Here is a 27,722-nt window from a genome sequence, read left to right as displayed (position 1 = left end):
GATCTTGGTAAGTGCAACGTTTATATATTTTGCCACTATGGTTTTTCTCAGTGTGCAGGATTCTGAATATAATAAATACAATGGAGGCTTAAAATTAGAAAAGTGTGATTGAAATGGTATGTATACTTCAGGGCACTGTGATCATTTCTAGAATTTGATACACATTTTTGTTGTGATAATATGAGGTTTCAGGACAGTGCAAATCACACAAGCGAAACAGAGGAACTTGAAAGCATCAGCACATAACAACCCCTTACACGATCCAAACTTGCTTCATTTTTCATAGTCTCCAGATTCATATTCTGCCTCTTCCTCGTCTTCAGCAGAATCAAAATCGTCTCCATAATCTGTGCCATCGCTTGTGCTCCAGCTGCCAGGAATATTCTGGAAAGTTAATGATGAGTCTGCAGAATAAGGCATATATAGTGTTAACAATTAAGCTTGTGATTGGGGAGTGGCCATAGGTTAGTGAATAGGGCCCTCTTTTGCCTGCAGGAGGCCCAGTTTCATTCCTGGGCAGGTTCAGTTCAGGTGGCAGGACTGGGAAACAGACTGACTGTGCCTCAAGACTCATAACTGTTAACTGTCCCTTATTTGGCGGGAAAGTCCCTTATCCCAGCGCCATGTCCCGCTGCTGTCCCTTATTGATGATATCCCTTAAATTTCCCGGGTTTCAAAGGAAGCAGCTCCTCTCCCTCCCTCCCTCCTGCCGGCCAGGGAGGAGGGAGGCTCCAACTGTGTTGCTTGGCTGCGTTGCTCACCCAATAAGCAATCTAAGAACGACTGGGGGTGGAGCTTGCATGCCCTGTGCTGATCAAATCGGCCGTGTTGCCTGGGGACTCGCCTTTGCTCAGCGCTTCCCAGCGGAGAGGTGACGGTGGTTTTCCTTGCTGCATCCCCTTTGCCGGGTTGCTGCGCTGTGGGAACCACTTGAGGCTTCGTTTGGCTGCTGGCTGGGCTTTCTGCCTTTGGCTCGGAGGGGCTCAGAGGTTGAACATACCTGTGCCTGAAAAATCCCTTATTTTGGCTGCTGATCCCTTATTTTCGAGGCTGCTGGTCCCTTATTTTCAAATCTGGAAGTTGACAGCTATGCTCAGACTTTGGAGAGCAGCTGCCAGTCAGAGCAGACACTACTGCATTACACAGGCCAATAGCCTAGGGCCGCTTCATATTTGGGGATAGGGAGAAAATGGGAGAGCGAAAATTGCGCCTCAAACAAAAATATTGTGAGTTAATCAGACATTGGAAAGACATCAACTACATTCAAATATGAGTTCAGTTTTCAAATGTTGCGCTGCCAAACCCTGCGGCGAAGCACCACTTCTTAATTTTATGCCACTGACCAAAGGTTACAAAAAGCCATTATGTCCACTGAAACATAGATTCCCTACCTAAAACATACCGGTTTGAAATGAACAATTTGGGTTACTATTAGCAGAATCAGGCAATCACAACCGAAAGTTTGATCTTTTTGTGTCTTTCCGCCAGCAGGCTTTTTGGGAACTGATTGTTTTTAATAAAAGGGCTGGCGCCGTGCTGGTTATATTATTAATAGATATACATTTCTATCAATGTTAATTTTTTTCTTAATTATTGTTTTTTTCTATGTTTTTAGTTTTTCTTATTTTTATCTGTAAACCACCCCTGTCATGGAAAAAGGACTAATAATAATAATAATACAGTGATTTACCATCAATAACTTTCAGCCTTGCAGATGAATAGGCAAACCCATATTTGTTTTTTGTTTGGCATATGTAGACACCTTCATCTGATTTCTTGATCCCTTGAATTTGTAACCATCCAGACACACTGTACTTCCGAGGTCCCCCTCTTGCCTGAGAAAATGAAAGCCAAATAGCAAACAAATGAAGGTCAAATAACAAATAGGATGACGTCTTCACCATGTAAACTACACTGACGTCAGTGAAATGTACATCATTGAGATTTTGATTGCAACGTTATATATGTTCTACTGTCATGTATGGAGCAACTACTTTTGCAGTGTTCCTCAACATGGCAGGAGGACAAGCAAGTTGTTGGTTTGCTTTTTTAAAACCAGTCTGAACAATTTGCTCATCCCAAACTCCAAGTCATTTATGAACAAGTTAAAAATCACTGCTCCCAAACCAATCCTCTTTTTTTTCCCCCCAGCCTTGAAAGGTGAGGAATTCTAGATGTCTTCTTCAGCCGCCATTTTGTTGTAGGGAGAGGTCTGTGTCTAAGTTTGCCACAAAGAAAAGGTAATTATATCGCCTTACCTACTTTAAACTGTATACCTGTATTGAAATATGAGCATCATCTCCTGGCAGAAACATCTTGTTTCCTTTCTTCTTCCACTCAAGGTGCGGCATGGGATATGCAGATACCTCACAACCGAAGATGACGTCATTCCCTGTGAAATTCTGGGTGTCTCGAGGTGGCAAAGAAATAACAGGAGCTGGAAGAGACACGACTGAAAGCATCATCATGCTTTCACAACACAGGCTAATTCTATTCATTTGTTTATTTTATTTACTTGTTTCATAAAATTTATACACTGCTTGATTGTAACAAACAAACAAGTCAAAGAGGTTTTCTTATGACAAGCATTGTGTGTTATGCCACCGCCCTACAGTAGCCAATTTGTGACTGGCGCCCACAGCACTCACTCAATGCACCCAATAACCCCACAGGTTGGCAACTCCTGACAACTCATTAGTGAAGTCACAAAGCTTTGCTGTTTTTCATAAATCTCCATGTGAGCATGTCCCAAGAGTGAAAGGAAGGAGGGGAGAAAGTGTCACCAGCCATAAAATTGCCTGTGTGCATGCTTTGGGATGCTTTTGAATTATGGTGCTGGGGGAGACTCTTGAGAGTCCCATGGAATGCAAGAAGATCAAACCTATCCATTCTGAAGGAAATCAGCCCTGAGTGCTCACTGGAAGGACAGATCCTGAAGCTGAGGCTCCAATACTTTGGCCACCTCATAAGAAGAGAAGACTCCCTGGAAAAAACCCTGATGTTGGGAAAGATGGAGGGCACAAGGAGAAGGGGACGACAGAGGACAAGATGGTTGTACAGTGTTTTTGAAGCCACTAACATGAATTTGACCAAACTGCGGGAGGCAGTGGGAGAGAGGAGTGCCTGGCGTGCTCTGGTCCATGGGGTCACGAAGAGTCGGACACGACTAAACGACTAAACAACAACAATGTTTTGGGAATTGTATCAGTGTTTTGTTTTTTCAGACCAGGGTTTGCAGCTGTGTTGTTTGTTTGTAGACTGTGTCATCTCTCACCATGAGAATTAGGAGTACATGTGTGATGGATGGAACTGTGGTAACCGACAATGGTCTCATGTTTGCACTTCTGCAAAATCAAGGCAGGGTCAAATTGCTGATCTGTTAGGCCTAATAAGAGCCAGTGTTAGCCACTAATAGATTTTAGTCCTGAAGGAGCTGGAGAAATAACTTTCCCTATGAATGGCTGAATGAAAACTGCTTAATATTTCAAAAAAAAAATGCAGTGTAAAGACTAAAAACAAACAATATGTCAACAAAATCTTTAAACAAGTACAAAAGCACAACCAAAGGCCAATTAAACACCAATATACCAAAGCACAAAGGACAAAGGTGTGTATAGTTAAAGCTATGGTTTTCCCAGTAGTGATGTATGGAAGTGAGAGCTGGACCATAAACAAGGCTGATCGCCAAAGAATTGATGCTTTTGAATTATGGTGCTGGAGGAGACTCTTGAGAGTCCCATGGACTGCAAGAAGATCAAACCGATCCATTCTGAAGGAAATCAGCCCTGAGTGCTCACTGGAAGGACAGATCCTGAAGCTGAGGCTCCAAGACTTTGGCCACCTCATGAGAAGAGAAGACTCCCTGGAAAAGACCCTGATGTTGGGAAAGATGGAGGGCACAAGGAGAAGGGGACAACAGAGGATGAGATGGTTGGATAGTGTTCTCGAAGCTACCAGCATGAGTCTTACCAAACTGCGGGAGGCAGTGGAAGACAGGAGTGCCTGGTGTGCTCTGGTCCAGGGGGTCACGAAGAGTCGGACACGACTAAACGACTAAACAACAACAACATAACAAAGCACATAAAAGCATTAAACAGAAAATCAGAGGATTCAAACATGTCAGGGTCCTAGCTTATGGATCAGCAAACATCTGGTCATCTCAAGGTGTCTGAAGCAACTGGTGGTTGCTGATTCATATCTGGCACAGGGAAAACCCTTCCACCATGTTGGGACAACAGCTGGAAATGACCATTTTCTGGGGACTGCATCCTATGATATTATGAAGGGTGTGATCCCAGGAGTATAATTTCCTCATATGATGGTATAGGGGGAAGCAGTCGTTCAAGTAACCTGCTCCCAAGCTGATCAGGGCATTTTAATGTTAACAAACAGACCTTGAGCCAATCTGCAGCAAGTGCAGTTCCCACAGCATGGGGAACAATAAATAATTGTCCTTTTCTAAGCAACTCCTAAAAGCATTTCATCCTCACAAGAACCTCTTGCAGAGGGAGAGTGACTTTCCCAAGTACTGAACCCGGAATTTTCCCTCCCACCTGTGGCCAAGAAGACTGCAGTCCTGAGTAGATTTAGGCAGTTCAAATCCCATAGACTTCCACAAGATTAAAGCAGGTTGCTGCGTGCAGGATTGCAGCTCAGCAGCTAGCCACTGCTACACTGGCATTTTTAAAAAAAGCATTTTTAAGCATTGTTTTTGTTCTTGTTACCACTGTTGCACACAGTGAAGCCAAACACCCCATCTGCTTACAAGAATGCTTGGATTTTCCCCACACACACCTCTTTTATTCCGAATGGTAGCTGTTAATTTTGAACCCAGCATGAAGGACAGTTATAACTGTGAACCATGTGAGTTGCTGCCAGTTCATTTGGGCACTAAATTCTGTTTTATAACTTTCATTTTGATCATGCTATTAAAGTCATTATGCTTTTGGGTGGGTGCGGGGGGAGAGCACCTTTTAAAAATGTAATTACAATGCAGTTTTCCATTGCACGTTCAGATTAAATTTGTGAAATACTGCCCACATAGAATTTTTGTCATTTGTTTGAAGGACGTCGATGTGGTTTTCAAAAATAAATAAATAGTATGTCATATCTATAGCGATATATCTATACACACGTATACATACAGCCACTAGAGGGAGTGGATTTAATGTCTTCCTTTGAACACATTAAATGAGCAACCACTGTAATAAAGATTGGGGCTTTTGAAGATGCAGAATTGGAAAAGCATATCTGTTGTTGAAATCCTGTCTTTCTCTGCTCAGAAGCCCCATTGTTGAATGGGGCTTCAGTCAAGTAAGAGGGCATAGGATAATCACCATCAACAACAACAATAACTACTACTATTACTACTACTACTACCCCACCTATCTGACTGGGTTGCTCATTCCTTGGCTGAGAGGGGAGAATGCACTTAAACACATCATCAAATAAGAAGAAGCACATCCCCCCCCCAAATTGAGAACAAAGTAGGGAACAGATTTGACTTTTAAGAAAGAGCTAAAAGTGCTGCTCTCTTCACCTAGGTGATGAAGGGGTGCCTCTGTCTCTAGAGATCTTAAGTGGGTGCAGCGGATGTGATATTTGCAGAACTGCAGTGCCATTTGCTTCCACCCGTGCTCTCAATGGATCTCTCATTTCAGAGGAAATCAAGGCTAAGCCACGGAACCACCGCCCCAGGAATTCCTCACTAGTGGGGAGAGCAGAACAACCCTTATGTCACCTGACTTCTAGGAATGTCAAACTGACTGCCTCTTAAAATCTTCAACAGCAAAGCCCTCTCCTTGCATTAGACGCATGAAGCAGGTTTGCACGATTAAAGGGAAGAGGGGGAATCCATTACACACATGCATTGTGTGTAAACATCAGAAGAGGGAGAGTCCACATCTGTATAGCTCTGCACACACAGGCTTTGTCACAATGTGGAACCCTGGGGCGGCACGAGTTAGGCTGTGAGTAGCCTATGTAGCTTCCTCCAGTTGTTTGGGACTAGAACTCCCATCAGGCCCAGCCTGCATGGCCAATCTTCAGGGATGATGGGAGTTGTATTCCACAACACCTGGAAGGTACCACGTCGGTTACTTCCAAACTAGGCCATATCAATCAGCAGTGATCCTAGGAAGTAAGACCTATTGCAGATACTGTATTAATATTTGCACAGATTGAAGAGATGGGAAGCATGAGGACTTTAGTCCCAATTACCAACTGTAACTGTTTTAACTACAGATGATGGTTTTTTCATACATTCATTGCCCGCTGCCCTCGTCTACCACCCATTTCCCCTACTGTCTGTTACTTATGGACTTGTTCATAAATTACCCACAACACAAGTACAAGTAATTGTGTGACTGTGCACTTGTTGATTTGCATACACAGGCGCACAAACTCCACGCTTGTTGAATGTCAGTAAAGGTAAAGGGACCCCTGACCATTAGGTCCAGTTGTGACCGACTCTGGGGTTGCGTCGCTCATCTCGCTTTATTGGCCGAGGGAGCCGGCGTACAGCTTCCGGGTCATGTGGCCAGCATGACTAAGCCTCTTCTGGCGAACCAGAGCAGCGCATGGAAACTCCGTTTACCTTCCTGCCAGAGCAGTACCTATTTATCTACTTGCACTTTGAGGTGCTTTCATACTGCTAGGTTGGCAGGAGCAGGGACCGAGGAACAGGAGCTCACCCCGTCGCGGGGATTCGAACTGCTGATCTTCTGATCGGCAAGCTCTAGGCTCTGTGGTTTAACCCACAGCGCCACCCACATCCCCGTTGAATGTTACATGTGAATACTTATGAGAGCATGTTGCTTAATTATTTGTGTGCACATGTTCACAGACTGCAAACTAGTTGAATGTGACATGTGACCACCCCTTATTTTAGATCGGAAGCTCCCCGAGGACAGGTATCCAGGGGCGTAGGAAGGGGCTGCGATGGGGGCGGGCCGCCCCGGGTGTCACCACTAAGGTGGGGGTGACAAAATGCCAGGCAGCACTCACCCCGGGTGTGATGGCCTGGGAATCCGATTCAGAGGCTGAACCACAGGAATCCCAGCCTGCACAGGTGTCCCCGCCTCCAGGGCTGGCTGAGCTGGGGCAAGGCCTTGATTCTGAAGCGCCTGCACCTGTGCCAGATCCTCAGGAGCAGACACCAGATGAATCCAATCTGGCTCCGAAGGTGATTGAGGACCCATTGCCTACAGGTGCACCTCTCCCAGCCCTGTCAGGGGAAGGTGAGCCTACCCCTGGGTCCAGTAACCCTCCAGCCTCCCCTGAGCTGCAGAGGCTCAGGGCAGAGAGGCAGAGGGGACTAGGTTCTCCCAGGAGGAGTGCTCGCCTTACGGCCAGGAGAGGCGAGTCACCTGTGGGCTGGGACTGCCCCTGGCCTCAGAGAAGATAAAGGCCAGTCATCCCGGTTCCAGGTTGTGGGAGCAACGTCGTTGGAAACCTGTTTCGGCCAGCACCCAGACCTGTTCTTCCAGAGTTCCCATCCTTGCCCGGGTCCTCGCTTTGGACCCTGCTTCGCCCTTGATGGACAGTCTCTAGACCCTCGACCCACGGCCGGTCTCTGAACACACCTCACGGTAACCTCCCCCCGGGACCAGCACACCGGGGCCTGCAGCGCGCCCGAGCCACGCATCTCTCCTGCGAGTGACACAGTGGCTTGGGCGCCCGCAGGTTCCATGCTGCCCCAAACTGTCCGCCTACCGCCTCTCCCTCAGCTGTAGGGCGGCTGAGTGGAAGGAGGCAGGCAGACACCTCAGAGGCCCCACAGAGTGTCCTGCCCAGGCTCACCCCACCCCGTGTGTGGCTGGCCCCACCCCTGGGCACAGGACACGTGTGCCACCCCAGTGCTCTGTCACTGCAGGGATCTATCTATTTTCCCTTTGAAACTCTCGCATTACATAAACTGACGACATTCCTCTGTGCATGCGCATGCCCACGCTCAAACACACACATGTACATATTTCAGATATTTATCCCTACGTTTCTCTGTTTTATTGGCCCATGGAATCCTAAAACCGTATTCCGCTATACATACAACGTTGTCCGACACAGATCAAGGAACAGGAGAAGATCAGTTCAACCCAGCAAGAGCCTGTAAAATTATACGAAGCGTTGCCAATTCACTGTCAAAATTCACTGCATGTGCAATACTACCATTTTACAGGCACAATTTATGTCACCTCTAGGCTGGCCTGAGATCCCTGTGCTTTTTGTATGGAGAGCTCTTGACCACTGCGCCTGCAGCATGGCACAGACGATGCCAGCGTTGCCGAAACATTTCGCTGACATTGCCAGTCAATACGCCCGGGTGCCTTTCTATGAACTGGGTGCCTGGGAGTTATCACTGTGCGCACAGTGTCACATGCGACTGCTATAGATCACTGGCATGCTTTGAAGAATGCAGAAAATCACATATGGGAAAATCTTACATAAATTCGTCTTGGCTCTGTTTCGGAACTGTGTGCCATTTGGACCTCACTCCAAAGGCTGTGCTAAATCTCTTGGAATCCTGTAAAGCGATGATGCTAATTGCAGAAGAATGAATCATTTACACATCAGGCTATAAAGCTGCCAGGAGGCTAAGAACTAATCTCTCCATTTGGTTATCTTTTCCGTTGGGGTTTTTCACATGCAGTGAAGCTGCATGCAAAGGTTTGTTCTTTGGTATAAAAAGAAACATGACCTTGCATGTGATTTATTTAAATCTGCATAAGACTGTAAGGGATTTGGGGGATCTGAGACTTTAAACATTATATATTGTTTCAGCTTGAACCTTCCTACTTTGACATACAGTGGTTATTTAGATCTTTCATATCAATGTTGCTGTCTTGTTAATTTCAACTTTATATACTAAGATTGGACCTAGCTGCTTTAGGTTGATTACTTTTTTAGCTATTAAATAAAGAGCATCTTTTTCTATACTTTTACCCATATTCCTATAGTCTTCAGTCCTGCCTTTCATTCATGGATAGTGGTAAAAGGACTCTGTTATGGCCCACCTACAAATCTGCAGGCAAATTCTGTTCTTCAGCTTCACATTTTCACACTCCCCTCTGATCAACAGGTTGTCAATTCCCATGTGAATTCTACAATGTTAATCTCACAGGATACGTCCAGAACACGTTTACATGCTTTAACAAAAGCTTTGTGGAACTCTGCATCCAATGTTTTGTAGCCTCAGAAGACACACTTTGAACAGGACTCCTTGTTGTTACTGTTTGCTACCTTAAGAGGAACTTTATCTAATAAAATGTCAATAAGGGGGGGAACTGGATGCAAGAGGGAGTATATTTTCTCATTCCAGGATCACATAATATCACACTTGTGCCTATGTCGTTAGGGAACCCAAATCTACAATTGAGTAGGTCCCAATAAAAGGGATGCAGATGGCACTGTGGGTTAAACCACAGAGCCTAGGACTTGCTGATCAGAAGGTCGGTGGTTCGAATCCCCGCAACGGGGTGAGCTCCTGTTGCTCAGTCCCTGCTCCTGCCAACCTAGCAGTTCGAAAGCACATCAAAGTGCAAGTAGATAAATAGGTACCGCTCCGGCGGGAAGGTAAACGGAGTTTCTATGCACTACTCTGGTTCGCCAGAAGCGGCTTAGTCATGCTGGCCACATGACCCGGAAGCTGTACACTGGCTCCTTGGCCAATAAAGCGAGATGAGCGCCGCAACTCCAGAGTCAGTCACGACTGGACCTAATGGTCAGGGGTCCCTTTACCCTTTACTTTTAAGTCCCAATAAAGTCAATAAGTTTAACTTCTTGCATTGTCAGGCTGCAATCCCATATATCCTTACCTGGACGTAAACACCACTGAACATTGTGGGACTCACATTAGCATAAACACACATAGGATTTCTCATCTAAACTCCAAAAAGATAACAAATTGCTCATCTGCTTAACTCCAAAAGAGTGATTTCCGAGCCCCTCTGTTGCATCCCTAGACTATGCTGCTAAATATCTCTATTAGTAAATCTCAGCTTCCCTCAGATACGTACTTTAGACTCTGCTTTGCCTTTCCTTACCCGATTTGCATGGTCCTTTGTGCTTTATGCTCTCATTTATCCCCTTTCCTGCATAAGCCTCATGGAACTGGCAGATGTTCTCATAGGTCTTCCCTTCAGGTCCACATACAGTCTCCTGCAGCTTGCAGACACATTGTGGCTCGGGGATTTCTCCAGACTTGATGTCACGGACATCCAAACGGCACTCCAGGTTGTCCCCACATTGCCCGTAAAAATGGCTGCCTTCGTCCAAGTCACAGATCTGCCCCTCCACATTCCCGCATTCGAGACAGCAGCCGCATGAGTCCAACACGGTCCCTGCTTGGCAGGCTGTAGGAACGGGGCAGAGTTCCAGCTTGCATATTCCACAGCTGTCCCCTTCCCTCAGCAGTCTCAACCATCCTCTGTGGTACCAGGTGGGGAAGGACTGAGAAAGTTGCATCAGGGCTACCAGGAAAACTGTAGCCACCAGGGGTTTCATCTTGAGAATGTCATCAACAAGAAGCAAAGACCTTTTGGAGGCAAGCCAGAAGAAAGGGGGAGAAGAGGAGGAGGAGGAGGAGGAGGAGAGAGAGAGCGAAAGAAAGCATGTCACAGTCACATTCCACTTTTCGGTTTGGAATATGAATCTGGAACAAACGCTAGAGGCTTTAAAAGAGAAATTAGCACCGGATCACAGCTTCCCCATATCAATAACAGTCAAGATTAAATGTCAAGTTTCTTTAGCACAGTTTTGGAATGCAGCTACTGCTACCCCACATGGGGAAAAAACCAACAACCCTCTTCTCCTTTACTCGTGAACCTGACCTCTGTTTTTTACATTGTCGCTGTGTGCATTTCTTTAACCACATCTCAATCCCCCTGCAAAAATTGACATAAATTAGTAACTGCATTGCAAACACGTTAAGTTATAGAAAACCAAACAAGGATATGCACAGCACTTGTTTGTTTCTTTAACTTCAGCCAAAAAGAATTCTGCCCTCGCTGGCAGGTTTTGATCAAATCTGTTGCTCCACAATAACCAAAAATAAATCGGAAGTATTTGTAAAAGCGTTCCTCCTTTCTTCACCTCCCTTGAATTTTATCATACAAGTAACACTCACTACCACTGTATTTTCCTTATAATCATCTTAGCCAATTTTCAGTGTATACATTTGCCGCTTGGAGCAGCTGCAGGAACTTGCCGCAGCTACCAGTCGCCTGCCCAATTGCCACAGCCACAGCCAGTCGCCAGCAGGTCTTGCTGCAGCCACCAATCACCTGCCCAATCGCCACTGCCAATCTCCTGCTTGCTGCTGCCATTAATTACACGCCCCCCCCCCTCATTCACTATCCATGTATAAGACGACACTCAATTTTTGCCATTTTTTAAAGCAAAAAGCATCGTCTTATACACTGAAAAATATGGTATTCTGTGGATTGACGTTTGCTCTGATTCAGCAGTAAAGAGCGGGTTTTCCTGGAGAAAGGAGTGGAACAAATGAAAAAATAGTGTAAGTGGAAAACCTCTCAGACACTTGCTTCCTACAAGTAAAGTGTGGACAAGCCCTTTGTTGAGCATTCATCTTGATTTGTTTACAAAACATGTAAATTGTTCATTCTTTCATTCCACAATGTTTTTCCTACTTTTTTTGCAGTGCTCATTGTACACACTGCAAAAGTCTGTTTCCTATTTTTATAAAGTGGATTTGTTGTGTTAGGATAACAGGGGACAAACCTAAACTGCTAGTATGCACTTGAATCCTTCTTGCAAAATATTGGCAGTCTGGAAGCGCTTTCTTTGTCCTTTGTTGCTCTAGATCAGGAATTGATCACGTAGCTCTCTAGTTTTGTCTCAGGGCCAATTACAGAACCCCCCTCTAGTTGATTGACAGCTCTCCGTTTGAACGGTTAGATATCAATTGTTGTTGAACACTTTTGAAATGTTTCCATTTGTCTGGGAGGTGGAAGAACAGAATTATAGTTCTCTCTTTTTAATATTATGTAGAAAACAATTAAAATATATAGGATGGATTATTAAAATATGTAAAATTTATAATTTAATTATAAGATTGCAGAGCTTTATAGTCTAATAGCTCTGGTGTATTTTGCATAACAGTGAACAATTGCTTCCTTAAAGCACACAGTAGAATCATTTACTTGATGCTGGAGAATAAGTTAATTATGGATCCCTTGGCTTTGACTAATGGTTTTAATAATCACATTACTGTAGAATTAACTTATACTTTACCATGCTTATAGCGCTAATGATGAGAATTATAAAATTTATGTATCTTCAAAGTAAAATTGGCATGAAAAAGCTGCCTGAAAATACAGCAGCTCCTCAGAGAACGTTTAATGGGTATCCAATCACTTCTGATTCTTCTCCCACTTATCCTCACTACTCATTTACAATTTTCTTCTGCTTCCAAGACTGCTCAGCAATTACCATTTTATGAGCTGAAGTGTGGATGGTCTTCCTGGGCAGAGTGTATTAAAAACAACAACCCTGGCCTAGAACCAAAGCAAACAATCCCAGCAATGCCACAAACTTGCAACATGCACATTGGACGTGACACTGACCTTTCTTATGACAAATTCTGGGGGGAAATGAGAGAGCCCTGATCTCTATTGTTCAGGGGTGTTGACTGTATCAGCTTTTCACATCATTTTTTGTTGTTGTTTTTTAAATTAATTTTTATTCAAATTTCCAATAACCATTCCGTTTATAATTAAACATCCAATTTAACTTATACATCTTTTAGACTTCCATCAGCCTATCTGACAATTTTCATATTTATCACAACTTCTCACATTTCCTAAATTTATGTTGCACTTTAACAATCCTTATTTTATCTTCTCTTTTAAGCGACATTCCAGTCTACTTTTTCACAGAGCTTCTTGGAATCCAACAAGCGTTATTTCCTGATCACACACAGTTTTCATATACTCTGTAAATTTGTTCCAGTCCTCGGTGAATCTCTGATCGCGTTGGTTTCGAATTTTTCCGGTTAATTTGTCCATTTCTGCATATTCCATCAGTTTCATTCTCCATTCTTCCCTCGTTGGCATTTCTTCCTGTTTCCATTTTTGGGCCAACAAAATTCTGGCTGCTGTTACTGCAAATCTAAATAACTTCACATCTTTCTTTTCAACATCATTCCCTAATATACCTAGTAACAATGCTTCTGGTTTCTTTACAAAAGTATATCTCAACATTTTTTTCATCTCATTATAAATCATTTCCCAAAAGCATTTCACTTTCTTACATTCCCACCACATGTGATAAAATGTTCCTTCTTTCTCTTGACATTTCCAACATTTATTACTAACTTTAAACATCTTTCCAAGTTTCACTGGAGTTATATACCATCTATATATCATTTTCATGACATTTTCCTTTATTGTAGTACATGCAGTGAATTTCATTCCCTCTTTCCATAGTTTTATCCACTCCTCTAATTGTATATTATAACCGCATCATTTTTTGGATAAACTGGATCTGTTGTATGCCTGACAACAGATGCTGATGCTACCGGTAGGGATGGTTAAGAAATTCTATTCCATTTGTATTGAAAGCTGAATCTGTCAAACTCGTGCTTTCTGAAAGAGTATGCTAACTGCTCTTTGAAATTCATGCTGATGTGACTTTTGCAATGCAGTCCTCCAAGCAATGTTTTTAAAAAAGAAGAGCATGTATTAGGGAGAAGTGCAAATAACACATGCGTCAAGAACATTGTGCAGAATACACTGGCAATAAAACAACACCAGTGTGGAAGGGGTCTCTGGTCAGATCCTGCTTTCATCAAGCGCAGTGTTACCAACTCTGTGGCAGTGGTTCTCCAGTGGTTCCTGGCAGAGAGAGCGAGGTTTCTCTTTCCCATCACTTTCTACTACTACTACTATTATTATTATTATTATTATTATTATTATTATTATTATAATATTTGTATACCGCCCTATACCCTCAGGGCTCAAGGCAGCTCACAAGATAACTTCACAATATAAAAACACAAAATACATAACCACTCTGCTCTGCCCTGGGTGCTGACAACCCATGCTACGTCACTGGTGCTAGAATGCCTGCCTCTTGTAGTTGTTGTTTAGTCATTTAGTCGCGTCCGACTCTTCGTGACCCCATGGACCAGAGCACGCCAGGCACTCCTGTCTTCCACTGCCTCCCGCAGTTTGGTCAAACTCATGTTCGTAGCTTCGAGAACACTGTCCAACCATCTCGTCCTCTGTTGTCCCCTTCTCCTTGTGCCCTCCATCTTTCCCAACATCAGGGACTTTTCCAGGGAGTCTTCTCTTCTCATGAGGTGGCCAAAGTATTGGAGCCTCAGCTTCAGGATCTGTCCTTCCAGTGAGCACTCAGGGCTGATTTCCTTCAGAATGGATCGGTTTGATCTTCTTGCAGTCCATGGGACTCTCAAGAGTCTCCTCCAGCACCATAATTCAAAAGCATCAATTCTTTGGCAATCAGCCTTCTTTATAGTTCAGCTCTCACTTCCATACATCACTACTGGGAAGACCATAGCTTTAACTATACGGACCTTCACAGATCACTGCCTTGCCGTGGCGAAGGGGCTTGAATAACTCAGAGAAGCTATTAGCTATGCCGTGCAGGGCCACTCAAGACGGACAGGTCATAGTGGAGAATTTTGACCAAACGTGATCCACCTGGAGCAGGAACTGGCAAGCCACCCAGTATCCCTGCCAAGAAAACTCCATGGACAAAGACAACAGGCCTGCCTCTTGAGAGGGGGGAAATTCTGGTGGCGGTGGGGCAGGAATGGCACCGCCACTTCTTCTTTTGCTGCCTGAGGCGGGTGCTTCCCCTCGTCTCATCAGTGGGCCAGTTCTGTGGCCAGTTATTGAAGCTGCATATCTTGTCCTAACTTCAGTTTTGGTATAGTAGTACCTCAGGTTAAGTACTTAATTCATTCCGGAAACTGTTCTTAATTCGTTAACTGAAACTGTTCTTAACCTGAAGCACCACTTTAGCTAATGGGGCCTCCTGCTGCCGCCGCGCCACCGGAGCACAATTTCTGTTCTCATCCTGAAGCAAAGTTCTTAACCTGAGGTACTATTTCTGGGTTAGCAGAGTCCGTAACCTGAAGCGTATGTAACCTGAAGCGTATGTAACCTGAGGCACCACTGTACTTCTTTTGTTTACTGTCTAATCCCTACTCCCATTTGACATGAACTCAGGAAGTGCTTCAGTGCAAGGTTTTTCTTTTCCTCCTTCCTCCCCGCCCCGCAGTCTGCGATCAACAACACCTGACACCAATTTGTACTTCAAAGACTCCCCCCTCCCCCCCATCAGAATACAATTTCATTAGTCATATGCCAAGCATTACCATGCCAAGGAGAATAATGCAACAGAACTCAGCACTTAACATGACCGAAAGGCAGGAAATTAATAAAAACACAATTTCCTAAAAATAGACTTTAAGGCACCACCGCTCTCGAGGAACAGGGCTTCGCAAATAGTCTGGTGGGGAAACATCACTTGTTATTGATAACAACGTGAAGTGACTTTTATTGGAGATATATGTTGTTTCCCCCTCTAAAGAGAGTTGTCACTAGAAATTCCAGTTATATGGCAATTCCTGTCCAGGAAACTAGAGAACTAGACTCTCAAGTCCAGAGTAATGTAACTATCCAATTACACTCTGGGGCACTGGAGACCAGAGTGGTTTGGTTTTTTTTGCTTAAATACTAAAACACTACAAGTGGCAGAAGCATAATAGAATGAAAAGGACCAGTCAGTCAAAATCACTTCCCCAAAGACTGATTGAACAGAGAGGAACAGTCTATTGCGTGGACAGGCGGAGTCCCCAGATCCCGCGCGGTCCCCCCCGTCATGTGGAATAACGACTCAAGACAACGTGCTATGGGATTAAATTGGCCACAACTTTATTAAATTTCAAATATGGGTAGACCTTGGCTCAGGCATTGGGCGTTCTCCCTCCCCAGTCCCCAACCGGGAACCTAGGGAGCATCAGGGTTATCCAGTGTGTGGGGGGGGGGATGGGCCGGCTCTGGAGAACATATGTTCAAGCAGAGATAGCCGCCCCCGTTACGACGACGCTGCAGGGGAGAGCAATGACGACCTTTCAGCGTACGGTCAAAGCCTCCCTTCAGAAAACCCCTTTAACGGGGAACCCTGGTATCGCCGCCGCCAAGAGGAAGAGCAGCGCCCGCATACCTGTGAAGAAAAGTTAACCTGCAAAACCTGTGAAGAAAAGTTAACCTGCAAATAAGACATTAACTGAAGGTGGGTAGGGTGGGAGAAGCTCTGGAGCCAAGTGAGGATTCCCAGGTAAGATCCTCCCTCTATTGTGTGGACAGGTAATCCCTCCCCTACCTGGCCTGGTCTCCTTGGCAACGCTTCCCCCAGGTGGGATTGGACAACTGACTGAGGTAGGCGGAGACCTGCAGGTATCCCACCTGAGGGAAGGCAAAGCCAAGCCTATGCTGTTGGAGCCGCTCCAGATCTAGGGGCTGCACGCGTCCACGCAAAGGGCGCCCCCCGTTTTAAGCACGGAGTGGTCATTCCTAGTATTTAAAGAAAATTAAAAATCAGAAAAGGAAGGAAGGAAAGGTGCTTCCAGATTGTTACTAGATTTGGGTAGGATACAATTGCATGCTGACAAATTCAAGTTTTGTAGTTATGGTTGGTTGGAAGTCTTGTGCAATAGACCTGCTCCCCACAAAATGAACTGGAAACTGTTCAATGTCACCTAGTGTCCCCACCAAGAAACCAGTTTGAACGACCAATAAATCCAGACCAATCAACTGCCCTGAAAAAATGGGACCCTCCATTTTTACTCAGGAGAGGACAGTGGCCAGAATTGCTGCTGCAATCTTTTGTGATTTCAGACTGCACTTTTTTTGGGGGGGTGGCACTTTTTGGGGGGCGGCTGCGATCTCAGCCAGTGTTAACGGGAAAGGAGCTGGGAAACCAACAGTCTCTCAAGAAATAAAGGTTTTTGAGAGAATGTTTACTGAGACCTTTTGTGGCCACCATGCAAAGTACTGGTGGGCACACTGGCACCTGTGGGAATCAGATTGGTGACCTCTTAACTTTAAATATTGAGTACAGCTGGTGAACCAGCCAGAGCTGCCAAAATGCACCGTGCCACCTGGTCATCCAGGAAAAATATTGTGTATAGACCTACATTCAAACTGCACATCTTGTCAGTTTGCACATTTCTTAGTGCAGAAAGTATTGATCTGATGTGTAGAGCTCTTTCCTATTCTAATTAATTCAAGAGGGTTCTGGAAGCTTCTCTATGTGAAAGAAACAAGCAGAAGGTTCATGATGTTTGGGTTATTCCTTCAGAGAAGCTGAGTTCAGCTGGTTTAAACTGGTTCTGTTATGTCTTTCTGTCAAGGTCATGCTGACTATAAAAGTAAGGCCAGAAGGAGCCTGTTTTTCACTTTCTCTTTCTATCTCCCTTCTGGTGTGGTGTTCTGTACATAGTATGCTTAAGGTTTAGAGGACTTATAAGTTATCGTAAGTTTGTCTGCTGCAACTGGATTTCTTATGGACAGTGCCAATCCTGAATGTATTGGATTTGTGACCATCATGCTCATTTGCCTTCAGTAGCAGTAAAGCTCTGCTAGATGAAATACAATTGCCTCTGGTCTATTTTTTGGGGAATCCTGCAACATGTTTGAGTTTTTACTCTGCTAACTATACATTGGAATCTACTCTGGAGCAATACTGGGTAGAATTTCAATGACACATCTCATGGAACTTTGAAGTGTCAGGCATAGCTCTAATGGCTTAAGCCCAAATGTAGCAGAGTTTTCCTGCACAGCAAAGAAGCTAGTTGAGGTGGAAATGACTAGTCAGCTAGACTCAGAATAACTATTTACAGGATTTATTAAAAGGAAAAAGAAACCAGCAGAGTTTCTGCATACAAAACAAAGCAAAATAAATCCTTTTCTTCTCTCTCTCTCTCTCTCTCTCTCTCTCTCTCTCTCTCTCTCTCTCAACCATACACAGCACTCCTACTCCTAACACACCCTCCCCACACAAACTGTGCTAGCATTCCTAGATAACAGAGTTGAGTGCTGGTCGTTAACCAATCAGAGTAAGTAGTTTCTAGGTCAAGCAGACCTTGGCTTTCTGCCAAGAGTAAATTGACACTGCCTTGAGTTAATTGTGTGAAGCCAGAATCTGTAAGTTTTCATGAGAATCAATTAACAGAAACTGAACAAAATCTGCCTTTTAAAGAGGAGTAACACTCAACCCAGAACTGATATTTCCACAGCTATCTGGTCTTATGCAGGAGAGGAAAATCTGGTCTTATCCAGGAGACCACAAGGCTGTGAAAATAAATACACAGAGAGTCAATAATGGATTTCCAGTATAACATGTATTTTGACCCCTAGATCACTTCCTCTTCAATATTTCAAAGCTTCCGTGTGTTTGCTCTGACAGTCCCAAAAAGGCAGACCTGAGAATTTGGAGTCACTGTACATAAAGTCATTTTCTTTGGCAGCCTTGATATTAGTCAGCGGGGCCCTTAGCTATGTCCAATTTATCTCAAACGTCTTCATAGTCAAGATATGCACGGCAGGTTTCATTTCAAATAATGTAATTCTAGCCCATGGTGCTGCAAATATTCATTTTTATTATTGGGATCGTGTACCGTATTTTTCGTTCTATAACACGCACCTGACCATAACACGCACATCGTTTTTAGAGGAGGAAAACAAAGGGAAAAACATTCTGAATGAAACAGTGGATGTATCATTTTTGGGCTTCATGCTGTGGCCACAGACATGTGATCTGATGGTGAATTTGGGGTGACCCAATGCAAAAATCCTGAGAATTCCTGTGGATCCATGCTTTGTAACCACGTTTTTGCACCATTGCAGCCCCAGGCAACAGTGGGTGCGTGATTTGCAGGGGCAGGCTGTAGCCATGGACATGCTATGTGATCTGATGGTGAATTTGGGGTGACCCAATGCAAAGATCCTGAGGATCCATGTGGATCCATGCTTTTTAACCACGTTTTTGCACCATTGCAGCCCCAGGCAACAGTGGGTGCGTGATTTTTTTGGTGCAGGCTGTAGCCATGGACATGCTATGTGATCTGATGGTGAATTTGGGGTGACCCAATGCAAAGATCCTGAGAATTCCTGTGGATCCATGCTTGGTAACCACATTTTAAGTGGGGAGCGAAGGAAAAACAAAGAAGGGACATGAGAGGGCTGTGCAGAGAAGCAGCTGGCTAAGAATGCAGGAGAGGGATTTAACGGAGGGAGGAAAGAAAGGCAAGTTTCCCCCCACCCAAGCCTGCCATCTCTCTCTCTCTCTCTCTCTCTCTCCCCCCCCCTCTCTCTCCCTCTCCCCCAGCAGTACAGGAGCACAGAGACGACATTTTCCCCTCTTCTTGCCTGGAGGGGAGGAATGCAGGAGAGGGATTTAACGGGAGGGAGGAAAGAAAGGCAAAAGTTTCCCTCCACCCAAGCCAGCCATCTCTCTCTCTCTGTCTCTCTCCCTCCCCCTCTCTCTCTTTCTTTCTCTCTCTCTCCCTCCCCCTCTCTCCCTCTCCCCCAGCAGTACCGGAGCACAGAGACGGAGCACAGAGACGGAGCACAGAGACGACACTTTTCCCTCTGTTTGCCTGGAGGGGAGGGGCTTTCCCTGCTCTTTGTTCCGTTTCAGCAAACACAGCAAGGAAACAGAGAAGGTGGGCAGTAAGACCCTGAGGCAGAATGGAGGAAAGCAGCCGCTTCCTCTTTACAAGTGTCCCTTCTAGGAGACCCGCGATTTGATTTTTGTCTGCTTTTTCGGCTCCAGGGACCACACATTCGCTCTATAACACGCACAGACATTTCCCCTTCCTTTTTAGGAGAAAAAATCTGCGTGTTATAGAGCGAAAAATACGGTATATTTTGGCAATTTTAACTATACACCGGAAGCCTCAAAAGTAAAAAGTCCAATGCAGTTCAAAGTCTTATTACCTACCTGACCATTAAAAAACCTAGCCCATGGGTCATAAATAAAAACAGGAAGTGTTCCTTTCAGCTTCACGTGATTTCTGTTTCACAGTGGGCTAACTTGAAGAGAGCAATTGTTTCCATTAAGACAGCAAAGGCCTGGAAAATGGGAAGTGGCAGGGGAAGTTGGGGCATGATGTGTGAAATCACACAGTGCGAGGCAGCGGTGCGGCAGGTGGCGGTGCTGTGGTGTTGTGTGTAGTGGTCAGCTCAGTGGGATCCCATCCTCATCGCCAGTGAAATATACTCAGAGTCGAGAGTGGATTTCATGCTCTTTATTCAGCGCATAGTGGTGAGGAGGAATGGAAGTTCCCCCAGAAGGTCTGCTTTATATACATTATTTACACAATGGGCCCCATGTGATTGGCTAATCCCGGGATTCACCTGTAGGCCAATCAGACTGCGGATTCACTTCCACCTGCAGCCACTCTGGGTGGCTTCCAACATTTCTCCAATGGAAAATAGAGACATCCTACCATACACTCCCACATTTCTCCGATGAAAATAGGGACGTCCTAAAGAAAAGCCCCCTTCATGGATCACTGCCTTGCCGTGGTGAAGGGGCTTGAATAACTCAGAGAAGCTATGAGCTATGCCGCGCAGGGCCACCCAAGATGGACAGGTCATAGTGGAGAGTTTTGACCAAACGTGATCCACCTGGAGCAGGAACCGGCAAGCCACTCCAGTATCCCTGCCAAGAAAACTCCAAGGACAAAGACAACAGGCATATAAAAGTTATGACACTGGAAGATGAGCCCCTCAGGTCGGAAGGCGTCCAACATGCTACTGAGGAAGAGCGGAGGACAAGTACAAGTAGATTCAGAGCTGATGAAGTGGCTGGGCCAAAGCCGAAAGGACACTCAGTTGCGGATATGCCTGGAAGCGAAAGGAAAGTCCAATGCTGTAAAGAAAAATATTGCATAGGAACCTGGAAAGAACCATGAATCTTGGTAAGTTGGATGTGGTCAAAAATGAGATGGCAAGAATAAATATTGACATCCTGGGCATCAGTGAACTAAAATGGACGGGAATGGGCGAATTCAGTTCGGATGACCATCATATCTACTACTATGGGCAAGAATCCCATAAAAGAAATGGAGTGGCCCTCATAGTCAACAAAAGAGTGGCAAAAGCTGTACTGGGATGCAATCTCAAAAATGATAGAATGATCTCGATACGAATCCAAGGCAGACCTTTTAACATCACAGTAATCCAAGCTTATGCACCAACAACTGGTGCTGAAGAAACTGAAATTGACCAATTCTATGAAGACTTACAACACCTTATAGAAATGACACCAAAGAAGGATGTTCTTCTCATTATAGGGGATTGGAATGCTAGAGTAGGGAGTCAAGAGATAAAACATGACCCCATGGACCAGAGCATGCCAGGCACTCCTGTCTTCCACTGCCTCCCGCAGTTTGGTCAAACTCATGCTGGTAGCTTCAAGAACACTATCCAACCATCCCGTCCTCTGTTGTCCCCTTCTCCTTGTGCCCTCCATCTTGCCCAACATCAGGGTCTTTTCCAGGGAGTCTTCTCTTCTCATGAGGTGGCCAAAGTATTGGAGCCTCAGCTTCACGATCTGTCCTTCCAGTGAGCACTCAGGGCTGATTTCCTTCAGAATGGAGAGGTTTGATCTTCTTGCAGTCCATGGGACTCTCAAGGGTCTCCTCCAGCACCATAATTCAAACACCCTTAAAATGATCAGGAAATGCACTCGAAAGGGTGATGCAACAGTTGGTTGACCCAGCTTGGTATAACCTCCTTGTGAACAAATCAGAATGGACGCTCAAAAAATAGCCACCACTGTCTAAGCTCCCCACAATTTGTGTGCAAACTAATCAGGATGAATGCTCAAACAAACAGGTCGTGGAGGAGTAACCAAAACTGCATTTTGGTTTTATCTAGTTTCGGGAAAATTTATCAAACGTTGCCATTTTTATTTTTATTTTTTTGCTTCTATGTAAACCACTTAAGAGGTTTTAAAATCAATCAATAAATGCCCTTATCGTACGTATTAGTCCTCAAGGTGCCACAAGACTTCTTGTTTTTTGCTGCAACAGATTAACAAGGCTACTAACCCTCTGGGATTTATTTGCACAGTTGTTCCTAAGTAGGTTTCCCTCATACTAGCTCTACAGAGGTCTTGCTTAGCAGTGGCGATGGCAGGCAATATATTGAGAAAGTTGTTATCACTTATCTTCTTCCGCCCCATTCCCAATAGCTGTAAAATATATAAGATTCCTGTGCAAGAGGCAGAACTCATGCAGCAAACAGGAGTAATTCTACCTTATCAAGGCATATGTGATTTTTGTAAAATATAGCTTTGGGGTTCTTTTCATGCTGTCATGTTTAATTCTGTAAGGAAGAGGCTGATGAATCTGCTACCAGCCCGGTAAAAGGCTGTTTGTGTAGCCCCATTGGCTATGAAAAATGCATGAACTTCATGTCAACAGATGGGAACATTTACATACACCACTATGTTTTGAAACAGTAATATAAACCACATGGAGAGTAAAAACACAAAGCATGGATTGAAGTCTTCCATGTCAATTCACATTAAAATCAAGCTTTCTCAAGTGCCAATTGACATTCGTTTAGGACCAGAAAAGTGAGCTTGTTGCTTGCTCTGGGATGAGAACTAACAAGTCCGTGAACACAGAAATGGGTGAATCTGTCAATTTCAATTTCTCTCCGTTTCTCATTTTCCCCAACTTATATTCATTTTTACACATTTCCGCAGCAGTTTTCGACTTAGAAAAAAAAAGTCGAAAATTCCTTTTAGTGCAAATGTCTCTGCACATTTCCGCAAAGCAATTTCCTCTAATGTATCATATTTTTGTATGTTATATGCATTTCTGTGAACATTAGCTGGAGAACTGCATTGCAATATTCAAAACAGTGTCAATTTTTAGGGATGGCTGCATTGTTCATGCACTGTTTCAGAGCTCTCACTCCTTCTCTCTCACTGTTTAGGATGCAGGGATGCAGAACATTCACCTTCCGTTGCTTTCCTCTGTGGGAGGTATCTTATCTTTGCAGTCCCAGTTGCAGCAGTGGAGGGGAAGTTCTAGTAGGTATTTGCTCCTGGAGTCCTGAATTAAGGTACCCAGAAGAATTTAAGGAGCCACAAAAGTTAGCAATCTAACCTTCCTGTATTTGCTGTTGGCATGATCTGCTTGCTGTCTTGAGCAGAGTTGCACCAATGTTCTTTCAGCAAGACCTCATATTCTCTCCAGGCTTATCTGACTTTTGTTAAAAGGTAAAGGGACCCCTGACCGCTAGGTCCAATCGTGACTGACTCTGGGGTTGCGGCGCTCATCTCGCTTTATTGGCCGAGGGAGCCGGCGTACAGCTTCCAGGTCATGTGGCCAGCATGACTAAGCCACTTCTGGCGAACCAGAGCAGCGCACGGAAACACCGTTTACCTTCCCACCGGAGTGGTACCTATTTATCTACTTGCACTTTAACGTGCTTTTGAACTGCTAGGTTGGCAGGAGCAGTGACCGAGCAACGGGAGCTCACCCCGTCACGGGGATTTGAACCGCCGACCTTCTAATTGGCAAGTCCTAGGCTCTGTGGTTTAACCCACAGCGCCACCCGCGTCCCCTGACTTTTGTTAGGTCCCTTATAATAGGAAGCTGCCTTACACTCAGCAAAACTGGTTGAGGCTGATGGGCTTTGGAGTTCACCAAAATCTGGAGAGCAACTAGGTCAGGGAAGGCTGCTCTTGACAATATTAGGTAACAACAAGCCAAGAGTTTGAACATACAAAGAGATTTACTTTGGGGGGAAAGGAGGCATTTTATTTTGGCTGGAAATAAATTATATAAAGAGCAAATATCATTTTGGAGCTTTTTTAAATTTAATTTTAAACCACACCATTAACTTTATTACAGTTTATAGAGGATATTTTAAAATGCCAAAAAGTACAGGCCTACATTTCATTACTAGAATTTCACTTCCCATTGTTCTTCTCTGCTGGGGTGTTTCCGTTTTGTTTCGTTTCTCCCTGAAATATAATACTTGATCAAACGTATGATTTATGAATATGTGGTTTTGATCCTTCACAATACACGGTGGGGAAATGGTTCAATAAAAAGTTATTAAAGAAAAATCCATAATGTTTCATATGTTGTGCTCCCATCATAGAGCAAGAGACTTGAAAGACTACAATCAATCACATGGTAAGCACCTCCGAGATGAACTTGCCATTCAGCATATGTAACTAACACCAGCCTAGAAGGCCTGCGTCAGCCAAAACCCAACAATGTAAACTGTCGCCTCCACTAAATGAATGGGGAAGCCCTTGTGGGCAGAAGAGCTCTAGCTGTGGATCTATGTAAACCTTTGACCTCAGGCAATGCATTCCATTCTTCTACCTTGAGAGGATAAGTGTTGTTATTTGCTTGGGGTCTACATCACATTATGTGTATTTTAATATTATTGATTAAATACTAAATGGTTAGACACAAGGTTAACTGGTAAAAATAAAAATAAAAATCCTTGACCCAACCGACATGTCTATTTTGTGTGAATGATAAATGCAGCACAGAGTTTTGAGTTTTATAAATGCCATTATGGAGTGTCAGCAGAACTCCAATGATGACCTTACTGTGTCAAAATGGTATGTCTTCATAAGAGATGTTCTGAGGCCATTTACAGTGCTACCTCGGGTTAAGTACTTAATTCATTCCAGAGGTCCGTTCTTAACCTGAAACTCTTCTTAATCTGAAGCACCACTTTAGCTAATGGAGACTTCTGCTGCCGCCGCGGTGCCAGAGCACAATTTCTGTTCTCATCCTGAAGCAAAGTTCTTAACCTGAAGCACTATTTATGGGTTAGCGGAGTCTGTAACCTGAAGCGTATGTAACCCGAGGTACCACTGTATTGAAATTCATCATGGAGGGCCAAAACTAGATGAGATTCTATATGTATGCTTAGCAATTATGTCAGTAACTTTAACAAGTAATAGCAAAACCCCCTCTGATCTGATTCAGGACCTTCATACAAGAAGAAAAATGACCCCACCCCCACTCTTGCTATTTTCATTGGAAAAAAGAGCTTCCGTTGGGGCAAATGAGATCTTTTCTTTCAATGCAAGTACCAGGCATGGCGAAGGTTGATCTGGATTGGGACTGTAAAATGAGGCAAGAGATTAAAGCCCCTTTCTCAACACCACAGCCCCAATCTAAATTGAGTCCCCCATGCCTGCTATTTATCTTTTAAGTAAGTCACAGAAGAGCTGATTGCGTGAACCCTGATTAGTTTGTTAGCCCTGTTTCTGTCGCCTTTCAAGACTTTTCCCAAAGCAGAGTTTCAACATAAGGCAAAAAAGGAAGAGAGAATATTCCCCTCTGTTGAAGGACAGAGCTGTGTATGCCACACAGCTTTTCTGTAGCAGAGGATGCTATCTCAATTCTAGTGTTGAAGTAAGATTTGGTTGCCCAACCAGTTAGCTTCTATACATACAATGGGGAAGAGGGCGCCATTTTGTTCTTCACCTCAGATGGCAAAATGTCTTCAGTTAGCACTGTGTGAGGCATAGGCATCCCACACATTTTTCAAACCAACATAGTCAGGGCTTCTTCCCCTTTTTTGCTTTCCATTTGAAGTTGTGGAAACATATAAATTTCCTATTTACCTCAAAATAGCTTTCGTTTTGAATAGATGTGGGATATTAAAAAAAAACAGCAACCGAGCATGTAATGTACTGAGCCTGGATCCTAGAACAATAGGCAGGTAGGATTCTAAAAGGCAGCAACCTGATTGGCCTGCAGGAGCCGCCCAATCCGGCTCCAGGAGGAAGTGAATCAGCAACCTGATTGGCTTGCAGGAACAGTCCAATCAGGCTCCAGGAGGGGAACTGAATTAGCCAATCACACGGGACCCATTTTGTAAATAATGTATATATAGCCAGAGGTTTTGGAGGAAAGGACTCACTCAATGTTTACAGTGAGCTGAAATAAAGAGCATGAAATCAACACTCAACTCTGAATATATTTCAGAGCAACTAGTTGTTATTAACAGAGATCCAGAGGTGTTGATGTGGTAAGGGCACTTATTTATTATTTAAAGCAGCATCTTGTATATCTGCAGTTCTCTGTGACCTTGAAAGAAGACCATAAGAAGCCCTTCCATTTGCCATCATCTCACAGTGATTACCTTACCTGAGATCAGCAGGGAGCAATCCTCAGGTTGGCAGCAGCCTGCGCCCAAGTGATTGAAAACAACTAGCTGAAAAACCTCTAAACATCAGATTAAAAAGGGTACACTGGGGCTTAGCTATGCTGACAGTGTAAAACAGTTGCACAGCCTTGAAGGACAAGGCCTATTCATCTTAAGCAATGGCTTCAAGAATAGGCTTCCTCTTTTTGGATTCCACTTACTCTAGCTCCACAGTCACGCTCATGTGCCACTCTGTACAAGATTTGGCTTTTGATACAATACAATCAATGCTGGGTTTGGGCCAAATTCTTGATATGTGCCCATAGTCACACCCATAACAATTCGTAGCGGCTGGGAGCCAACATAGGCAAGGCTTTCTCAACACCACACGCCAAAATGGTCTTACTATTGCTAAAAGAATAAGTAATAAACCCAATAAAACAAATTGACTACCAAAAAACATAGGGGGAAGAGCAGTCTTGAGTAGTGTTCAATGTTGCCTGGATTTTGAATTGTGAAGTAGCTGACAACCCTGCGCATTTTGTTCCTCAAAAGAAACCGAATTTTGTCCTTTGGTTTCATAGTCGAACCACTGTGGGCGATATTATCGATGGCACTGAAGTTGATCTTATGATTGTAGCTGGTGACAGATGTGGAAAAGATACTGGTGACATCTTCCGTTTCTCTGGTAACCTCATTTGTAGAAGCCTAAAATAAGAAAAAGTTACTAATAAACATTTGGGCCATATCACTATTTCATAACCAACGCACCAAAACCAAGTACAAGGAAATATAACTGCAGAGGGCAGAAGTTCACCGTGACTCTGTTGCCAACATACCATTAGTCTGGGATGTTAGAAGAATAAATAAATCCCTGGAAGTCTTTAGCAAAAGCCAAATTCTTGTTTACTGATGCTAGACCCTGAGGGACCAAAATTTAATATCCTGTCTAGGAACTTGGTGAACACACCCTTTGATGGCTTACAGGTGGTGGTGTTTTTTGAAGTAAGTTTCCAGCCCCAATACAAAGTGATTTCCCCTCAGTACTGCAGTGCCAACACTCAGAGAAACCATGCCACCATCTAGGAGATACCATATTTTCCCATGTATAACACCCCCCTCCCCCGTGTATAAGATGCCCCCTATTTTGGGGGACTGTAATTTAAGAAAAAATAGGGACGCGGGTGGCGCTGTGGGTTAAACCACAGAGCCTAGGGCTTGCTGATCAGAAGGTTGGCGGTTTGAATCCCTGCGACGGGGTGAGTTCCCGTTGCTCGGTCTCAGCTCCTGCCAACCTAGCAGTTCAAAAGAACATCAAAGTGCAAGTAGATAAATAGGTACCCCTCCAGCAGGAAGGTAAATGGCATTTCCGTGCGTTGCTCTGGTTCACCAGAAGCGGCTTAGTCATGCTGGCCACATGACCCGGAAGCTGTACGCCGGCTCTCTCGGCCAGTAAAGCGAGATGAGCGCCGCAACCCCAGAGTCGGTCACGACTGGACCTAATGGTCAGGGGTCCCTTTACCTTTATCC

The 27,722-nt window shown here is 44.3% G+C and overlaps 2 protein-coding genes across 6 annotated transcripts in view; both read right to left on the bottom strand.

Annotated features, from left to right (window-relative positions):
- Positions 1 to 253: 253 nt before the first annotated feature.
- On the bottom strand, positions 254 to 10,606 carry LOC309367168 (kazal-type serine protease inhibitor domain-containing protein 1-like). Of its 2 annotated transcripts, none has more exons than XM_081906539.1 (4): positions 10,041 to 10,606; positions 2,263 to 2,437; positions 1,691 to 1,835; positions 254 to 404 (listed from the first exon to the last, which is right to left on the bottom strand). In XM_081906539.1, the coding sequence occupies exons 1-3, from the start codon at positions 10,498 to 10,500 to the stop codon at positions 1,703 to 1,705; spliced, it is 768 nt and encodes a 255-aa protein (XP_081762665.1). In that variant the 5' UTR covers positions 10,501 to 10,606; the 3' UTR covers positions 254 to 404; positions 1,691 to 1,702. The 2 variants fall into 2 exon arrangements, with proteins under 2 accessions (XP_081762665.1, XP_081762664.1); XM_081906538.1 differs by having other exon boundaries at positions 2,277 to 2,437; positions 10,041 to 10,583.
- Positions 10,607 to 26,067: 15,461 nt separating this feature from the next.
- Positions 26,068 to 27,722, bottom strand: part of GABRP (gamma-aminobutyric acid type A receptor subunit pi) — a 30,596-nt gene continuing 28,941 nt past the window's right edge. For all 4 annotated transcript variants that reach the window (XM_081906412.1, XM_081906413.1, XM_081906414.1 and 1 more), the window contains one exon: positions 26,068 to 26,900. In XM_081906412.1, the coding sequence (XP_081762538.1) occupies positions 26,604 to 26,900 (297 nt within the window). In that variant the 3' untranslated portion in view covers positions 26,068 to 26,603. The remainder of the gene's footprint in view (positions 26,901 to 27,722) is intronic.

Source organism: Podarcis melisellensis (genome assembly GCF_964234715.1).
Source record: "Podarcis melisellensis genome assembly, chromosome: 3".
Lineage (NCBI taxonomy): Eukaryota > Metazoa > Chordata > Lepidosauria > Squamata > Lacertidae > Podarcis > Podarcis melisellensis.
The sequence above is the reverse complement of the archived record's forward strand: the minus strand, read 5'-3'. Positions and strand labels throughout refer to the sequence as shown.

What these genes read in the sequence shown, in the direction of transcription:
- LOC309367168 (XM_081906538.1), bottom strand. Translation starts at nt 10,500, where the DNA reads ATGAAACCCCTGGTGGCTACAGTTTTCCTGGTAGCCCTGATGCAACTT. An exon ending in CAAAGGACCATGCAAATCGG is followed by an intron (nt 2,438 to 10,040) that starts GTAAGGAAAGGC and finishes TGTCTCTTCCAG; the next exon opens with CTCCTGTTATTTCTTTGCCA. An exon ending in ATGCTCATATTTCAATACAG is followed by an intron (nt 1,836 to 2,276) that starts GTATACAGTTTA and finishes TCATTTTCTCAG; the next exon opens with GCAAGAGGGGGACCTCGGAA.